Raw genomic sequence first — 18,691 nt, forward strand, 5'->3', positions numbered from 1 at the left:
TGACCCAAGAGCCATGTGGGTAAGATGTCATCACCTTCATTTCAGATCATGAAGATGTCATCTGAACCAGGTGAAGGTTTTGAGATCGTGGGTGGCTGGGAAGGATGGGCCATAGGTATTGATGACATTGTCATGATTTGGACCAATGGTGAGGGCACCTTTTCCACATTCCAGCAGCACCTCAACACCTCCTCCCTCGTTCACTTTACCTGGTTCTCCTCAGCACAATAAACCACATCCATCCATGTCAACTTCCACCCCATAGGTGGCTCCATCAGTACTCTGTCTACATCAGACCTAATAATTACCAACAATAATTCCGTTTCAACATCTCCCGCCCATTCCATTCGAAGAAGTCCATTCCATACAACCTAGCCACCCCTAGTCATTGCATCTACAATGATGAGCAGACCCTCTCCGAATATGCCAAGGGCTTTTGCTGAAGCTTTCAAAGACTGAAATTACCCTCTCTACATTGTCCAGAAACAGATTTCTCTCACCTTGTCTTCCCAGTCACCCTACCATCCCCCATACACCCAATGATCAAACAGAACTGGAACAACTGAATCATTATCTGCCAGGATTTTGACTAGCTCTTGTCAGACCATGAAATGAGGAATACAACCACCCCTCCCCACCCCCCACTACCCTCTCCATTTCTCCCACAGTGGTATTCCTCCACCCACCCAACCTATACAGTATTCTTGTCCATCTGTAATTCCACCTCAGCTCCCAACCTTTCGCCTCATGGATAAAATCTATGTTATAGATCTGGATGTAAGATCTTTCCCATACACCCTCTCACTGCCACCCAGTCCAATCCTGTCATAGGCATCTCCTAACCCAAAAAAGGCAAGGCCACTTCTGAAAGCAGCTGTGTTTTCTACCAGCTTAGTTGCAGCCACGTGCAAGATTTTATGTGAGCATGACCATGAACAAGCTCTCTCCACACAAATGGTTACCACTGAACCATGGCCAGTGGACAGCTGGATCACCCAGTTGTTGGGTATGTTGCCCCACATTGTGTGCTTGTGTTCAGTGACTTCTTCATGGGCTGTGCCATCTGGATTTTCCCCACCAACATCAGTATTTCTGAATTACGGAGATGTGAACTGTCCCTACAACATACCCAGCATGCCCATAACCCCTCTGGCATCAATCTTTGTTAGTCCCTATTCCCAGCTCCAACTCCAGCCTCACACAAGCCTTCCATCCCACAGAACATTTGGATAGTCCTTTCTCCATCTCTGATTCTGTACTCTCCCCCCCCCCCCCCCCCCCAAGCAGTCTCCCGATGCTGCGCTGCTGCACCTAGCAGCCTACCATCTTGTCCCTGCAACACTCCTACACTCTCTCACAGGCAGCACTACAGCACACCACACCAGCAGAGACTGCTGTGTACCACAGCCAGGTCTTGTGCCCAGAGATGACAGTGGCCATATATGTGTGAATTGTATGTGTATGAATGTGACCTGTATGTTTTTTCTATATCTGAAGGAGGCTCTCTGGTATGTTAGTCTTCTTGTAAATGTACTTTTAAATGTACCAGTCTGCACTAAGTGCCTCCTCTACGTGGTCATCAGTAATTTGTCGTATTTCAGGTTGTTAGCTTTTACAAAAATTTACACACACTGCAATATTCGTAAATTTTATTGTAATGACATAGAGGATTCCTATTGTTCTGTATGTATCTCTCTTCTTTGGCTAGCAAAAATGTAACATATTAGGGAAGGAAAGTAACATATCTATTTCCTCTGAAGAACTGATCTTACTTTCAGGGCCCAGCTGGGACCCCAGGAATACCTGGTGCCCCAGGCCCAAAAGGTGATCCTGGTGTGCCTGGAGAACCAGGTCAGCCAGGCACAGCTGCTGCTGCAGGTGATCCTGGAGTTGCTGGCCCTCCAGGTCCTCCTGGGCCCCCAGGAGAGGATGGTGAGAAAGGAGAGAGAGGAAGCCCAGGAGAATCTGGTCCAATGGGACCACCAGGACCACAGGGTTTGCCAGGTCGTGAAGGAGCACCAGGTGAAGAAGGCGAGAAGGTCAGTCAGTGTGTCTCAGTGGACTAGAAGTAAATAACAAGTTTTGTTACTATAAAGTAATGAGGCAAACAGTGTCCTAGTGAGGTCAGCAGTGGCCACAAACAGTGGTCATTGTGTGAGAGTTGTGCTTGTGTAAATGTGTGTGTGCTTTCTACACCAGAAGACAGCTTCTTGGCCAAAAACTGAAATGTATAGCAGTCCTTTTGTTGTGCCTGTCTGTCACACAATGTCTCCTCTATATGATGAGTATTTCATATGATTTTGGTTTTGGCATTCATGCTGATGTTTGTATCTCACTTGTCAAATGAATTACTTTGCCCACCAGGCTTATACCTTCACTTCAGTATTTCAGCCATGTACAAAGACATGGAAAAAAAGTCCTTCCACCTCTACGGTATGATGCTATAAGTTTCAAGATAACGTACAGGATGTGTAAATAAAGTTTCAAGACTGTTTTTTTTCTTTAGTAGCAGTGCACATGCAGACCAGTCTCACCACCTGCATCATGTAGTGGGGGGTGTTGGCTAAGCAAACCAGGCATCAGCATTTGCCGGCAGGTTGCTGGAGTGAAAACATCATGAATGCAGGGAGTGTCAGTTTTGAAACGTTGTCGAAAAATCAGAGCATCCAAAATGCAGCACCGTTTGGAGCAGTGGTGTTTGATAAAATTTTGTGTGAAACTGCACAAGACCAGTACAGAAACATTTGAAATGATTCAAGAGGGCTATAAAGAATACGCCATGTCACGTGCCATTGTTTTCATGTGGTACAAAAGGTTCATAGGTGGCCACAAAGACTTGAAGGACGATGAATGTTCTGGAAGACCTTCAACGAGCTGAACTGACGAAAAGCTGGCCAAAATGTGTCAAGTTTCAAACAGTGACTAACATCTCAGCATCAGAATAATTGCAGATGAAGTGGGTTAGAATCACCAAACTGTGTTTCAGCTAGTGACAGAAGATCTAATGATGAGAAAAGTGTGCATGAAACTTGTTGCTAAAGTGCTCTCAGATGAACAGAAGTAGTGGCACCTGGCTGTTTTGCAGGAAATGCTTGAATGTTTACAATCCGAACCTGATTTTTTTAATAAAGTGGTCACTGATGATTAGACCTGGCTCTTCAAATATGATCCAGAGTCAAAGAGGGAAAGCTTGGAGTGGCACACCTCCACATCACCAAAGCTGAAGAAGCCTGCATGAGCAAGTCACACGTGAAAAGCATGCCCATTGCTTTCTTTGACACAAAAGAGATGATCCACAAGAGTTTGTGCCTACTGGACAGATTGTCAGTGATCAGTCTTATACTAGAGTGGTCCACCAGTTGAGGGATCAAGTACCCCGAGTCCACCTGGAGAAGAAAGACGACTGGGTGCTCCACCATGACAATGTGACAGTTCACTCCTGATTCGCCATCACTGGAGTTTTGACCCAGTTCAGCATGGCTACACTGCCGCAGCCACCCTATAGCCCTGACCTCAGCCCCAGTGATTTCTTTTTGTTCCTCCACATGAAGAGAGACCTGAAAGGAAAGCAGTTGACAGCATCGCTGTGGTTCAAAAGGATTTGACAATGGTTTTGAACTGCATTCCAGTTAAGGAGTTCTAGGGAGCTTATCAGCAGTGGAAGTCTCATTGTCAGTGGTGTGTGGATTCTCAAGGCGCCTGTTTTGAAGAATTTTAGTATGATGAATGAAAGTATTGAATAAATTTGTGTTCTGAGACCAGTCTTGAAACTTTATTTACACACCCTGTATTTGGAAAAAGTTTGATTCTGTGGTTGATGTTCATTGTTTCCCAGATGCGAAAATCCATTGAAGTGATATTTTATGCTCACATCTGCTGCCAAATTAATTTTACTTACTAGCCATATATTACTTATTAGCCATCAGGACTTAGCAGGAAATAGCAGTTCAGTTGAGATCTTGCATTTCAGGTTATAAAGCAGGAAACAGTTTTCAGAGAAACAATTCCAAATCACTGATACCTAACAAACTTTTTGCTAATATCAAAGTACAAAAATTTCATAATTTCTCTAATTGTATGACAAAAGAACTTTGATCCCTAGTATCCTAACAAATATCCATTTTCAAATCCCATGGTGAAAAAAAAAAAAAAACAAAAAAAAACAAAAAAAACAAAAAAAACATGAACATACAAAACTATAATGAATGCACCTCTTTCAGGACGAGAAATACACCATCTATTATTTTCAAGTTGCCTGTGCACTACTTTCTCTGTGCACAATTTTATATGTTTTAGCATATTGTCATCTAGAAACAGGCCCCCAAGAACTAGCAGCACTATGAATTTTGATATTTCTCTTCATGAGTTGCATTGGTCCTGCTGTCTGATGTAAAAGAGTTTAGTTTGTAGCTTTCAAGATGAATTAAAATACAATCAGAAATCTTACTTTCTGTCCCATCTTCTCAAAATCCCAAACATGCCTACAAAAAACAGTGAAGGTAACTGACATCTACGTCTTCTTCCCTATCTTCCTCTGTTGTATCAAATATCAATAAGTTTATCTTGCTGCTGTGATAGCCACTGGTGCAACTTCTGCCTTCAAATTCTTACTCTGAAACTCACTGCATGTGTTCTAAATACTCCAGTATTTCCATGTCTGACAACTTATAAGCTATTTCCATATCTGTTTAATGACTAACACACAACCAAGCACTTTAGATAAATCAGTCACAATAATCAGCTGAGGAGCTTCAAAATGTATGGATTCATTCATTCACAAATATCTTCCATAAATTCCATCATGAAGGAGAGTCTTCATAGATGAGCAGTGAGTCAACTTATAGATTAACAGGCAGAAACAATCACTGCATTATAGCATCACATCATTGTCACATGTTGTGCAATTGAATACCTGCAGTTAACTCAGGTGACATAGCTGTGTAAAGAGACATTACGCTCTCAAAATGATGGCTGCATTGCTTATAAGTAAACAGTGAGAAATAAAAGCTGTGAATGTAGGTACATGGCTGTAATTTCTATAATGCAATCTCTGTTCAAAAGAAATAAAAGCCATAGATTTTCAAAGCCTCCAGAAAACAAATATTGTCATTATATACAAACAAAATTTCAAAATGTATTTACTGCTTACATCATTCTTGTCTTGATGAGTTTAGCTTTATTACCAGTACAGTTTTAGCTGCACTGTTGGCATTTACATATAGTTTGTCCTATTTATGGTTTTTGACCATTGACTTTAGTTTGATAGTTCATAACAAATTTTAGGTAATTAATTGTATCATATTGATCACTGTAACTCAACTGTTTTGAGTTTCAGTTTGCAAGTAATGGAATCATTTAACCTTTCCAGTATTCAACTGAAGGTTCATATTCCTTCATTTTTTTAAAAAAAAGCAAATCTTTATCTTGTAGGGGCTACCTGGAGGAAAAGGAGAAAGAGGACAAAAAGGAGCTGAAGGTCCACCAGTAAGTAGTAGCATAAAGTAATATTTTTTCTCATGAAAATATAAGTTTTATTGTAATTGAAAATTGCCTTTGTGGAAGAAACAATTGCCGTTATTAGTTTCCAAGTAATCAGTACAGTTGTGGAGACTGAACTATCATGTTCAACATGCTGAAAAAATTGTTTATCTTGTCCTGTACTAACAGTGACTGGACAATAATATTAGAAGTATCTGTTAAATACCATTCAGAAGTTTTTGTAAGTATTCTTATATACAAGCACAGTTGCCCATCCGCCTCATTTACATTGTGTGCTATGGAATCAAATAGTATAAAGAGAGCTTTTTGTGCACAAATGTGGCTTAATTTGCAACAATTGTGGCTTAATTTATTTAAGAATAGATAACCCAGTAATGTTTCACAGTTGTTAAAGATGCATGGAAACTGGATATATGCCTTAATCTGGGGCATGCCTGGGAATTGTGGCAAGATGCAATTCTTTCTTCTCATTGCGATTTTGACCATTGTGTTGTGAAGGCGTGGAACTAAAATGATAATAAATCTTATGGAATATGAATGAAAAGACTCCTTTTTTAATTTTTGGTTTTATTGATTTAAGGTTTTTAAACTTTTTTGCTCAACATATAATAACAAAACGACAGAATGTACGTCATCTTTCATTTTTTGGATACTGTGTGATAAGAGTATGGATTGATCTTCTAAACTACCAGTGAAAGGGCACACAAATTGATCATGGTAAAAAACATTCAGATTGTAAATCAATTACAATGTATTTTTATGTCTGACCTTGTGACTTCTTTACTGTTGCTGCAAACAAAACCTTGAGTCACTTAAATTGAATGGTTAAATCAGTTGGGATCATTGGTATATAATGTATGAGAGAGATCTCTCTGGATGTTGGATCTTTGAGTGTAGTGGTTTTAATGACACTGTTTCACACAACTTCAATCTGTAAACGAGTGGCATACAAAGTTTCAGACAATTCACATTGCTTAGTAGTATTTTAATCATTAGCTGATAAGCAGTAAATATATCTGTCATAAATGTACAAGCTTTTTGTGAAAACTGACTGTGGGAAATGAAACAAAACAGCAGGCACATAAACAAGGCTGGAAATACAGATAGGCTTTCAGACAATGTCCATTCTCCTTGCACTGCAAATTTGTTAGGTGGGTGAGTGAGAGGAGAAAAGAGGTGGATGGAAGAGGGAGGGTTGATGGAAAGCATACAACATTTGCAGTCTAGTTTATGTGCCCATTGACTAGTCAGTGTCTTAATTAATACCTTGAGTGGTTACCTTCACTCCTTCCATTATGCCTGTGATTTTGATCACTACAGTACAGTGTGATACTTGCATAGGAAGTGCTAGTATTTCTTAATGCTTTTTGTGAAATCTGCTCAGAATAATTACCAAAAAAATTAGGCTAAAATATACTTGTTGCTTTTCAGTAGTGCATCCCATTAGAATTAACACTCTTTCACACTGTGCAAGTAAGTCTGCCCCCCACTTTCTAACGCAAACTAATACCAACAGTATAGGTCTATAATATTGCATATCAGCCATATGCCCTTCCTGAAAACAGGATTCACTTGAACTCTCATCCATCAATAGATGATAGCTTGTGTTTGGGGCAAGCTCTAGTAAATAGCATCTAAAAGATGAGGCACTTATACAGGACATGCAAAGTGGAATTAAATTGGGAATATGTCTTTCAGGTTTCTTGCTTTCATTTTTAGATTGAAGTTATTGTTGCAAAAGCATATTTATATGAATTCTGCAGGTGAATAAATTTCTGATTTCATTCACTAAAATTTCTCCACCTGCTAACAAATTTCAAGGTAGCATATATACATATATCTCTTTTTGGTTGTGAGTAATGCATCCAAATGTTCAAGTGAGAAGCATTAATGCATCAACATACTTCCTTACATTCAGTGGGCTCAGTTGTAAGTCATAAATGAAGCATTCCCATGTGGGTAATCTGTTTCCTTTTTTGCTGTATTTTGGTTACAGTGCTTCTAGGTTTCACAATTGCCATCACATTTCATGGTTGTTTTAGAATTATTGCTACTATTGTTATTATGTCAAGCCTCAATAGAACACTGTGTGTAATTTTCTTAGGACCTGTTCATAATTAACAGTATAACCTAGAAAAAGACTTGAAGGATGATTTCCTGTTGTGGGATTTATTTATTTATTGTATTTTTTTTGCATGGACACACCAAGTGGTGTCATTTTCAAACGCCATAGCACTTTTTACTAAGTTAATTAGGTTAGTGTTTTTTAACGTCCCGTCGACAATGAAGTCATTAGAGACGGAGCGCAAGCTCGGGTTAGGGAAGGATGGGGAAGGAAATCGGCCATGCCCATTTTGAAAGGAACCATCCCGGCATTTGCCTGAAACGATTTAGGGAAATCACGGAAAACCTAAATCAGGATGGCTGGAAACGGGATTGAACCGTCGTCCTCCCGAATGCGAGTCCAGTGTGCTAACCATTGCGCCACCTCGCTCGGTAGCATTTTTTACTTGTACAGTCATATATACATATGTGATTACATATACGTGATACAAATGTACCATTGTACCTAGTAAGGCACAATATTGGGGTGTGTGTGTGAGTGCGCGAGTGTACATCTGTCCTTTTTTTCCCCTAAGGGAAGTCTTTCCGCTCCCGGGATTGGAATGACTCCTTACCCTCTCCCTTAAAACCTACATCCTTTCGTCTTTCCCTCTCCTTCCTGAAGAAGCAACCATCGGTTGCAAAAGCTAGCAATTCTGTGTGTGTGTTTGTGTGTTTTGTTCATGTGCCTGTCTGCCGGCGCTTTCCCGCTTGGTAAGTCTTGGAATCTTTGTTTTTAATATATTTTTCCCATGTTGAAGTTTCTTTCTATTTTATTTACATCATCATTAATAAAAACAAAGATGATGTGACTTACCAAACGAAAGTGCTGGCGTGTCGATAGACACACAAACATACACACAAAATTCAAGCTTTTGCAACCAACGGTTGCTTCTTCAGGAAAGAGGGAAGGAGAGGGAAAGATGAAAGAATGTGGGTTTTAAGGGAGAGGCTAAGGAGTCATTCCAATCCCGGGAGCAGAAAGACTTACCTTAAGGGGAAAAAAGGACAGGTATACACTCGCGCACACACACACATATCCATCCGCACATACACAGACACAAGCAGACATTTGTAAACGCATGTCTGTGTATGTAGCTGGTTACCAAGCCCCCGCATAATGTATCTCTGCCTACGTAGATCAACACCTTCAACTCATTACATGCAGTCTCCCATCCTTCATCAAAGACACCAACCACTTTCTCAAATGCCTGGAATCCTTACCCAATCTGTTACCCCCGGAAACCATCCTTGTAACCATTGATGCCACTTCCTTATACACAAATATTCCGCACGTCCAGGGCCTCGCTGCGATGGAGCACTTCCTTTCATGCCGATCACCTGCCACCCTACCTAAAACCTCTTTCCTCATTACTTTAGCCAGCTTCATCCTGACTCACAACTTCTTCACTTTCGAAGGCCAGACATACCAACAATTACAGGGAACAGCCATGGGTACCAGGATGGCCCCCTCGTACGCCAACCTATTTATGGGTCGCTTAGAGGAAGCCTTGGTTACCCAGGCCTGCCAACCCACAGTTTGGTACAGATTTATTGATGACATCTTCATGATCTGGACTCACAGTGAAGAAGAACTCCAGAATTTCCTCTCCAACCTCAACTCCTTTGGTTCCATCAGATTCACCTGGTCCTACTCCAAATCCCATGCCACTTTCCTTGACATTGACCTCCATCTGCCCAATGGCCAGCTTCACACATCCGTCCACATCAACCTCCATCTGTCCAATGGCCAGCTTCACACATCCGTCCACATCAAACACACAAACAAGCAACTGTACCTCCATTATGACAGCTGCCACCCATTCCACATCAAACGGACCCTTCCCTACAGCCTAGGTCTTCTTGGCAAACGAATCTGATCCAGTCTGGAATCCCTCAACCATTACACCAACAACCTGAAAATAGCTTTCGCATCCCGCAACTACCCTCCCGACCTGGTACAGAAGCAAATTACCAGAGCCACTTCCCCATCCCCTGAAACCCAGAACCTCCCACAGAAGAACCCCAAAAGTGCCCCACTTGTGACAGGATACTTTCCTGGACTGGATTAGACTCTGAATGTGGCTCTCCTGCAGGGATACAACTTCCTCAAATCCTGCCCTGAAATGAGATCCGTTCTTCATGAAATCCTCCCCACTCCACCAAGAGTGTCTTTCCGCCACCCACCTAACCTTCGTAACCTCTTGGTTCATCCCTATGAAATCCCCAAACCACCTTCCCTACCCTTGTAACCGCCCCCGGTGTAAAACCTGTCCCATGCACCCTCCCACCACCACCTACTCCAGTCCTGTAACCCAGAAGGTGTACATGATCAAAGGCAGAGCCACGTGTGAAAGCACCCACGTGATTTACCAACTGACCTGCCTACACTGTGAACTTTCTATGTGGGAATGACCAGCAACAAACTGTCCATTCGCATGAATGGACACAGGCAGACAGAGTTTGTTGGTAATGAGGATCACCCTGCGGCTAAACATGCATTAGTGCACGGCCAGCACATCTTGGCACAGTGTTACACCGTCCAGGTTACCTAGATACTTCCCACTAACACCAACCTGCCAGAACTCCGGAGATGGGAACTTGCCCTTCAATATATCCTCTCTTCTCGTTACCCACCAGGCCTCAACCTCCGCTAATTTCAAGTTGCCGCCACTTATACCTCACCTGTCATTCAACAACATCTTTGCCTCTGTACTTCCGCCTCGACTGACATCTCTGCCCAAACTCTTTGCCTTTACAAATGTCTACTTTTGTCTGTGTATGTGCGGATGGATATGTGTGTGTGCGCAAGTGTATACCTGTCCTTTTTCCCCCTAAGAAAATAAAATTAATTTGTAAAGATACAGTGAGTAGACTGTGAGGTATTTATGATGAACAAAGATTTCCCTGCATGAATCTTTATACCCTAATCCATGGATCATTCTGATTGCTCTTTTCTGTAGGGTTAATATTCTGTTCCTATGTATGTCGGCAGCACAACCCCATACCTCTATTCCGTAATTAATCTGTGCAAAAATGGTTCCATAATAAATTGTTTTTAATGTCTGATGTGGGACTACTTTTAATATCTGGCTGATTAGATGTAATGAACTGCTGATTTTATTGCATAAAAATTTGATATGGTTTACCCATCTGAGATTTTCATCCAGGTGAATACCTAGAAATCTGCAGCCTTCTGTGTCCACTACTTCAATTCCAGCTATGTTACTGATAGAGGTTTGGTGTGAGTTTGTAAGTTTAAATGGCAATAACTGATATTTACTGATATTAACTTTCAAACCTTGATCTTGGAAATAAGTAGTTATTTGACGTAGTCCCTCAGTTGCTACCAACGTTAACTCATCATTTTGTTTACCAAGAAATAACAGTGGGGTATCATCTGCATAGGTTACCAATTGGGTGTTGAAAGGTTGCTCTATATCATTTATGTACACTAGGAAAAGGAAAGGGCCCAAAATGGGATGAAGTCTGTGGTGTTCAATTACATGTTGTGTTTTGTTAATAATATAGCTGCAATCAAGGGAGATGCAGTTTTCAGAAACATGCAAAAGAACAACTCTTTCAAAGCTCCTGTTTGATGTATATTCAAGTTTTTTTATTTATCTTACATTTGTGCATCTCTTTCAAAATCTTGATGCCACCAGCAAGCTTACTTTTATAATGTGTTAAATTTGCTGTTTGTGATGATGCCAATTTTTGTGGCGACAGGGACCACCTGGAAAACATGGCCTCCCAGGTATCATGGGGAAACCAGGATTCAAAGGAGACAAGGGTGATGATGGTCTGCAGGGACCAGTTGGTCCTAGGGGTTTACCAGGTGCAATGGTAAGCTTAAGACAGTTACTATTTCATGACATAAGAATGCCATTGTAATGAAATAAGTCTTTACTAAAACAGGTAACATATCATGTAAAACAGTTAATGTTAAAATCAGTGTATGTTTCAGAGTCTCTTTCAGATTTAATGTTTTTCTGATTTGAAATTATTGTCTACTTTTGGCAACTATACACATGTCTTGTCAATATGGCATATTATTTGCATTTAGATTTGAGAGTGCTGAACTACTGAAAATTTCAGCCATATTTGTAGTAATATATTTTCTAATGACAGCTGTATGTTTGGACTCAATAACAACATTTCCACTGGGTAGAAATTTCCCAGTTATAAACAGATACAGGACTTCCCACTCAAACTGCTATGAGAAAAACAGTTTAGGGGTTGGGAATCAGTTGTAAGTCCTAAACTAAGTATTTTCTGACAGAGAAAAGGTGGTTGATGTCATGACACTTGATCAGATAGTTCCAGCAACAGGTACTTTCTTACAGTAATCAAAGACACAATTTGATGTTTCTATCCAGTTCAAAATTTTAATTTGGTACAGATGTTGAAATTATTAAGTTTTACATTTATGTAACTCATTTTTTTATATATACATGAATGGTCATTATAACATTCAAGTGTACCATTGTTAATAAACCTTTAACATGTGATAGAAACTGTACAATGGAGGATTTGTTATTGTAGGGTCCACAGGGATTGCCTGGACCTCCTGGAACTCCAGGGCTTCCAGGATTTCTAGGACCATCAGGCCCCCCAGGGCCTCCAGGGCCACCTGGCCCACCTGGTGAAAGTAATTACATTCCAAATACAATCTCACTCGATGATAACTTGGTGCGTGGTATAGCAGGCCCAAGAGGACAGTCAGGACCTCCTGGACTGGTTAGTATGGTTATATAAACACTATAAAATATGTTTTTTGCAATCTTCTTCCCACTTTTGTTACATACAGTGCTCTTAGCTTTGCACTCTTATTAACTTGTGCATGCTGTTTTAGCAGTAATCTATGTCTTGCATATTACCCTGTCTCCCACCTTTAAGCTCTCACATTTTCAAATCTTGTCCGGTGCAGTCCCCAACAATCACTCTTTCCTTTTCATTGTGTCTGGTAAGTCTCCCCTGACCCAGGGTTCTGGATGACTTTTCTGAACTCTACCCGTTTTTCTAAACCTCTCTAGTTCCTTTCTGTTCACCTCTCTTCCTTCCGCTTCAATCTCTCTGCTGGAAGAAGGAGCCTCTGGCTCTGAAAGCTTGCATAAGTAAAACCTTTTTTATATGTGTGTGTTCTCTTGCCGCTGCATGGTGAGTAGATTTTTTATCTATTCAATTACATTATAATATAGTGTAGGTGTATCAAATGAAATTGTGTTTATAAAACTGCTTAACCAAATTGCCCATCATATTATGACTTTGATTTTAAGTGGCACAGATCACATCCAACAGAAAATAACTCCCAACAGCCTTGGCATGTAATGCAAGAGTAAAGTTTACTATATTTTTCAACATGTGTTAGTAGCTACAAGAAAATGCTGATGGAAAGTATGTGCTACCATCTCTTATATAGTTTCTGAGAAACACTGCCTGGCCAGTACTGGCCAATGATCTGTGCTGCCTGATCTTTCCTTTGCAATATTAAACAATCCAAGGTGAAATAAAATATTTGTATTTAGACCGATCACAGTTCACCAGATAGAGGCAGCGCAGACCAGCAGACAGACATGTGGAATGAAAAGTAAATTTCTCATGTTTCAGACAAAGTTTATTGCTCCACCTCTTTCTCACTATGGATGCAAATATGCAATACTGCATATTTTGAATGTGTTACAAGCTGCCAAAAAATGCTGTGTAGTTATCATCACAGATGGGTTACTTTATATAAGATTTTTTGGCAACATTTAACGTGACAAAAGCAACTAAAATGGCACTGTGCATGTTCACACGCTATATAAAAATTTATAAAATCTACTGAGCAGAGAGGTACAGGAAGTGAAAAATTTACCTGTGTTCATTGACATTTGCGAAACAGCACAATGCAATGCCATTGTTTACACACACATAGTTTTTCATTGGGATATGAGCCACTGCATTAAATAATTGTAGTTTGTGCACAATATCCATTAGGAAATGGGAATATGAAAGAGTAACATCTCCACAGCATATCTTCCATACTGCAATAAACGACAGCAGTAACATCACCATAGCATATCTTCCATACTGCATAGCACATGCATTACAAAAGTAAATCAGATATAAATGAAGAAGCAGTAATAAATTACACATGAAAATAAAATTATAAACTATCACAGCTGACACTTTATTGTCATATTAAATAAAAAAAAGAGAGAGAATGTGAAAGAAACTAATTTTAATGAGAAACACACTTTGTAGCACGCTAAAGGGCGTGGAATGTTGTTGTACCTAAAGTTTAATGTTGGTCCAAGAACACTGTAAATTTCATCAAAAATCAGAAGTATTCAATTGACATACTGAGATGGAATTATACAGCTTAGCTTAGTATCTTTAATAAATTCCAGATTTCTTCAAATAATGTTGCACTATATCCACTGGTCAGGTCACTGAAAGAGAATTACTTGTAGGTTATGTTTCATAAACTAGTTTAATAGTTAGTGATATGAAGCAGTCATTGCACAGTACTGTGGACCATGTTCTACAAGATATACAAAAATGGTTTAGTGCTAACAAGCTAACACTGAAAGAAAAAAGAAGAAAAGAAAAGAAAAACTAATTATGTGCAATATGGAAAAATAAGTGAACATGGCAACCTAAATTCCACCATGGAGGGCAAACAACTTAAAAGAGTACAGTGTACAAAATTCCTGGGAATGCACATTGACGATAAGATTAAGTGGAAGGACCATGTGGTGAGATTAGAACTAAAACTAAATTCAGCATGTTTTATACTTAGAATGATTTCAAGAGTTTGTAGTAATGACTGTACCAGATTAGTATATTTTGGCTATTTTCAGTCCATTGCATCCTATGGGATAGTATTCTGGGGGAAAAGAAATTGTCACGTAAATGAGATTTTCCAATTACAAAAACGCGCTATTTGGATAATGACCCAGAGCCCACCTCAAACACATTGCAGGCCCCTTATAAAGCATTGAAAATTTTAACAGTTCCATCATTGTACTTTCTGAAATGTCTGTTGCTGATCAAAAGAAATCAGGACATAATGAAAACCAATACAGACTATCATAATTGCGATGCATGGCAATGTAAAGATCTCCACATACAAGCTGTAATAAGGACCCAAAATCAGAAACATGTATGTCATCAAGGCATCGAACTTTTTAATGCACTACCAAAACATATCAAAGAGTTGGAAAATGAGGATAAATTTAAAGCTATTATAAAGAACCACATGCTTGAAAAATGTTATTAGAGCATAAGTGAATATCTCTGTGCAACTGTATAAGAATATATGTTTAAGTTAATGTGACAAATGAAATTACATCAGTGAATATGTCTGTCAAGTACATAAGAAATTATGTTATAAAAACACTTATTAGTTGTATATTGTATTAAACATAAGATAGATTCATATGAATTCAACACAGATAAAAATTTTGTAAAGATATTATATAGTTGTTAAAATGTACTCTGATAAATCCTATATCACAAATGTGATCATTGGGATGATAATAAATAAATAAATAAGGAGTAAACTAATGCAGCTACAATTGTATGTGTAAAAAGGCTGGTTAGCAAACTTGTAATGTATTGACACTAAGGAGAAGACTGCCTTGTTCATTCATTGTTTCTTAGCTAAAATGGTATCAGTATGTAGGATTTAAGACTTAAGGTAAAATTTTATTTTAAAACATGAGTGTTTCTGTATATGTAATGGTCTCATTTCAGCCAGGTGAGCGAGGTGCTGCTGGAGAGAGAGGGCCAGAAGGCCCACCGGGCCCCATGGGTATGCCGGGGAAGGATGGCACTCCTGGCCTGCCGGGACCTCCCGGTCAGCGGGGACAGCCTGGCCTCCACGGCATGCCTGGACCACCGGTGTGTAGCTCAGAGACAGAATTTAGGCTATGCATGTAGCTATATCAGCAATAATTTGGCATATCACTTGGAACAGAATACCCTGAAAAATATTCACCTCCTCTTTTATAGTGTATTATTTTATACATACATCAAATGGTCCTGTCAGTGTTTTGTAAGAATTGCAGTAAGTTTTTGCACAAATGTGCAGTTTTCTCACATTCACAAATGCAGTAGACAATGTCTACGTGATGTCATATCTCCAACATATACTTTCTAGTATGGTGACCATACCAGCTGCAACAGACAGGGCATTCTGTAGTTTCCATAAATCACTGAAGGCAAACCCAGTGCTGCTTAGGTCTTTTAGAAGGATGAGGATCAAGTCCTTCCACCATAGAAGTCTGTCTGAACTCATATTCCAACTCTAATAATCTCTGCATCTACATCTGTACTCCACAAATCACTTGAAGGTGTGTGGTGGAGGGTATTTCTGGCACCCCTAACTGATCCCCCCTTCCCTTGTTCCATTCCTGAATGGCACATGGGAATAATGATTGTCATCTGATCTCAATATTATCTTTAATTTCTCAAATTTTCTGGTTGTGGTCTTTCGAGAGACGTATGTGGCAGGAAGTATACGTTGTCCAACCCTTTCTGAAATGTACTCTCGCAGAATTCCTACAGTAAGCTTCTCCGTGCCGCGCAGTGCCTCTATTGCAGTGTCTGCCACTGGAGTTTGTTGAGCTTCTCCATAATGCTACCATGCCAACTAAACAATCTCGTGATCAAAAATGCTGCTCTTTGTTGGATATTGTCTACCTCCTTTATTAATCCAATTGGATAAGTGGATAATGGTCTCAGACTGATGAGCAATGTCCATGAATCAAGCAAGTATTTTGTCAGCCATCTCAATGTCATTACATATTATCAGTGTTATGAGAGGAAAGTTGCTACTCACCATATAGCAGAGATGGTGAGTCACAGATAGGCACTACAAACAGACTCTCTTATAGCTTTCAGCCATTACTGCCATTGTCAACAATAGACAGACATATGCAAGCGTGCACTCTCGCACGCGCGCACACACACACACACACACACACACACACACACACACACACACACACACACACACACCATGAATCACTTAAGGCAAATGTGAAGATGATTCGCAAGTTCAATCTTTAGTGAGGTTCATTGAAAGTGTTGTGTTAACAATTATGATAGGAAAAACATTAGCTGCTAATGTGCATCAGCCGGATGACAGAAAATAAGTGGCAGAGAGGTGCAGAGATCAACATTCTATGGGATTATGTGTTACACTTCACATTCACAAAATGGAGGCTGATGACATTCAGTAAATGTTGAAAACAAACCATTAACTTGCACCAGTGCATGAACAGGGAATAAAAGATGGCGCACCACAGTGATCGCAGAGTTATGCACCATCAGGATTGAAGGCAACTCCTTAGAAGTTACAAACCATGCAGGACATTCAGCTAGATAGCCACTCCTAAAGAATGCACATAGAATCATATTGGTGTAACAGGATGGTGGTAACTGATGGAAAGTAATGGCATGCAACCAAATGTGAAACACTCTGTCATGGAGCTTATTGTGAAACTGCCTATCCATTAAGGCACAGCTGCAGATAGTGTGATAATATTTTGGAAAAACAAACATATAGAGGCTGAATTTATCCAGTGGTTGTAGGTGGTATGAGCTGCAACATCTTACACTTTTCAGGAGGGATAGTTTGCTCAAATGGAGTATGATTTTTATGCACAGACCAGGAATCAAGCAATTCAAATTATTTTGACCAGCTATTGGCAGAAAATGGTACTCATACCATAGCTGTAGTTCTCTTATGCCCATTTTCCCACTCTTGCTTGCTGTGACATAAATATTCCCTACTGCACTTGCAAGATCACACACATGAGAAAGAATCATAGGGGGCAGAGCACCTCCATCTTCTCACAAACAATAAATAACTTTCAAGCTAATTTACCATTCAGATTCTCAGTCGGCATAAATGTATGTGAATAACACTAAGGCATTAATGTTAGCTGATCTTGACACAACTCTCTTGTTGTTGTTGTTGTGGTCTTCAGTCCTGAGACTGGTTTGATGCAGCTCTCCATGCTACTCTATCCTGTGCAAGCTTCTTCATCTCTTCTTCAGAAACGCTGTCCTTGCCATTGCCAGTCTACATTTTATATCCTCTCTACTTTGACCATCATCAGTTATTTACAATTCTCTTGATACCTCTAATTTCCAGGGTTCCTATCAAATATATTTCCTCTTCAAATCCCGATTGATTGAAGTTAAAAATAAATTCCCTACTAAATGATGGTCTAAGTTTGTTTATCTCATCTACAAATATTCTGGCCAGTTTTGCAGCTTGTTGTACATCATCAAGTTTATGCTTTGTTTGAAATTTCATTATCTTACATCTTCCAATTCGATAGCACTGTTTGAAGTTATGCAACCATCCACTGCTTCCCTTGAAATTACTGTAACCTATGCCATGTGCAATCTGATGTGAGTAACATAGTAGGTCACTGTCATGCACATCCTGTAAATTGTATCGAGCATTCTTGAAATGCACGAACACCAGTTTTTGTAATGAATGCACCTTATCTTTCTGTGTGTATCCATAGTTTTTTGTATGCACTATATGGTCATATCTTGACTGCATTTCACTGGAGACATGATTTGTGGCTCTCTGTCCCACAAGAATATGACCTACATGCCTTGACACCTGTTTCAATATTACTTTCACTTGTTAAGCATGTATCGTTGTCATTGCACTCCTCATGTACCTTGTCCACACAGTCAAGCATATACAGTACCACACATTCCACTGACTAATCCTGCAGGAACACTAATGTTTTGTCTACTACTTCTTTTCCACTTTGTGAAATTCCTTGGATTCCTTGCTGATGAAATGTCAGTTACAACAACTGTTGCTGTAGTATAATGCAATGTTGCTCTACCTATCATTGCCATTGCTCTGCTTTGTATCAACGCCACTGGCGCTGTAGCACTGTTGTGTTACTCGTTGACTAAACAGTTCAACTATGCTCTGTAGCCTCATGCTGTGCTTGCCATTGGATACCTCCAGTTCCACCCCCTGTTGCTATTAGCAGGCAATGTTGTGGTTGCATGGTACACAATATGTGGGGCATCGAATACTGTAAACATAATTGGCCTTTTGCAA

The 18,691-nt window shown here is 39.8% G+C and overlaps 1 protein-coding gene across 5 annotated transcripts in view; it reads left to right on the top strand.

Moving 5' to 3' along the window:
• The window catches only part of LOC126278179 (collagen alpha-1(IX) chain-like), a 1,015,797-nt gene that overhangs the window by 938,150 nt on the left and 58,956 nt on the right, over nucleotides 1-18,691 (top strand). For all 5 annotated transcript variants that reach the window (XM_049978085.1, XM_049978082.1, XM_049978080.1 and 2 more), the window contains 5 exons: nucleotides 1,779-2,039; nucleotides 5,431-5,484; nucleotides 11,332-11,448; nucleotides 12,148-12,342; nucleotides 15,343-15,489. In XM_049978085.1, the coding sequence (XP_049834042.1) occupies nucleotides 1,779-2,039; nucleotides 5,431-5,484; nucleotides 11,332-11,448; nucleotides 12,148-12,342; nucleotides 15,343-15,489 (774 nt within the window). The remainder of the gene's footprint in view (nucleotides 1-1,778; nucleotides 2,040-5,430; nucleotides 5,485-11,331; nucleotides 11,449-12,147; nucleotides 12,343-15,342; nucleotides 15,490-18,691) is intronic.

The sequence above is a fragment of the Schistocerca gregaria genome, chromosome 6 (genome assembly GCF_023897955.1).
Source record: "Schistocerca gregaria isolate iqSchGreg1 chromosome 6, iqSchGreg1.2, whole genome shotgun sequence".
In the NCBI taxonomy this organism is placed as follows: Eukaryota; Metazoa; Arthropoda; class Insecta; order Orthoptera; family Acrididae; genus Schistocerca; species Schistocerca gregaria.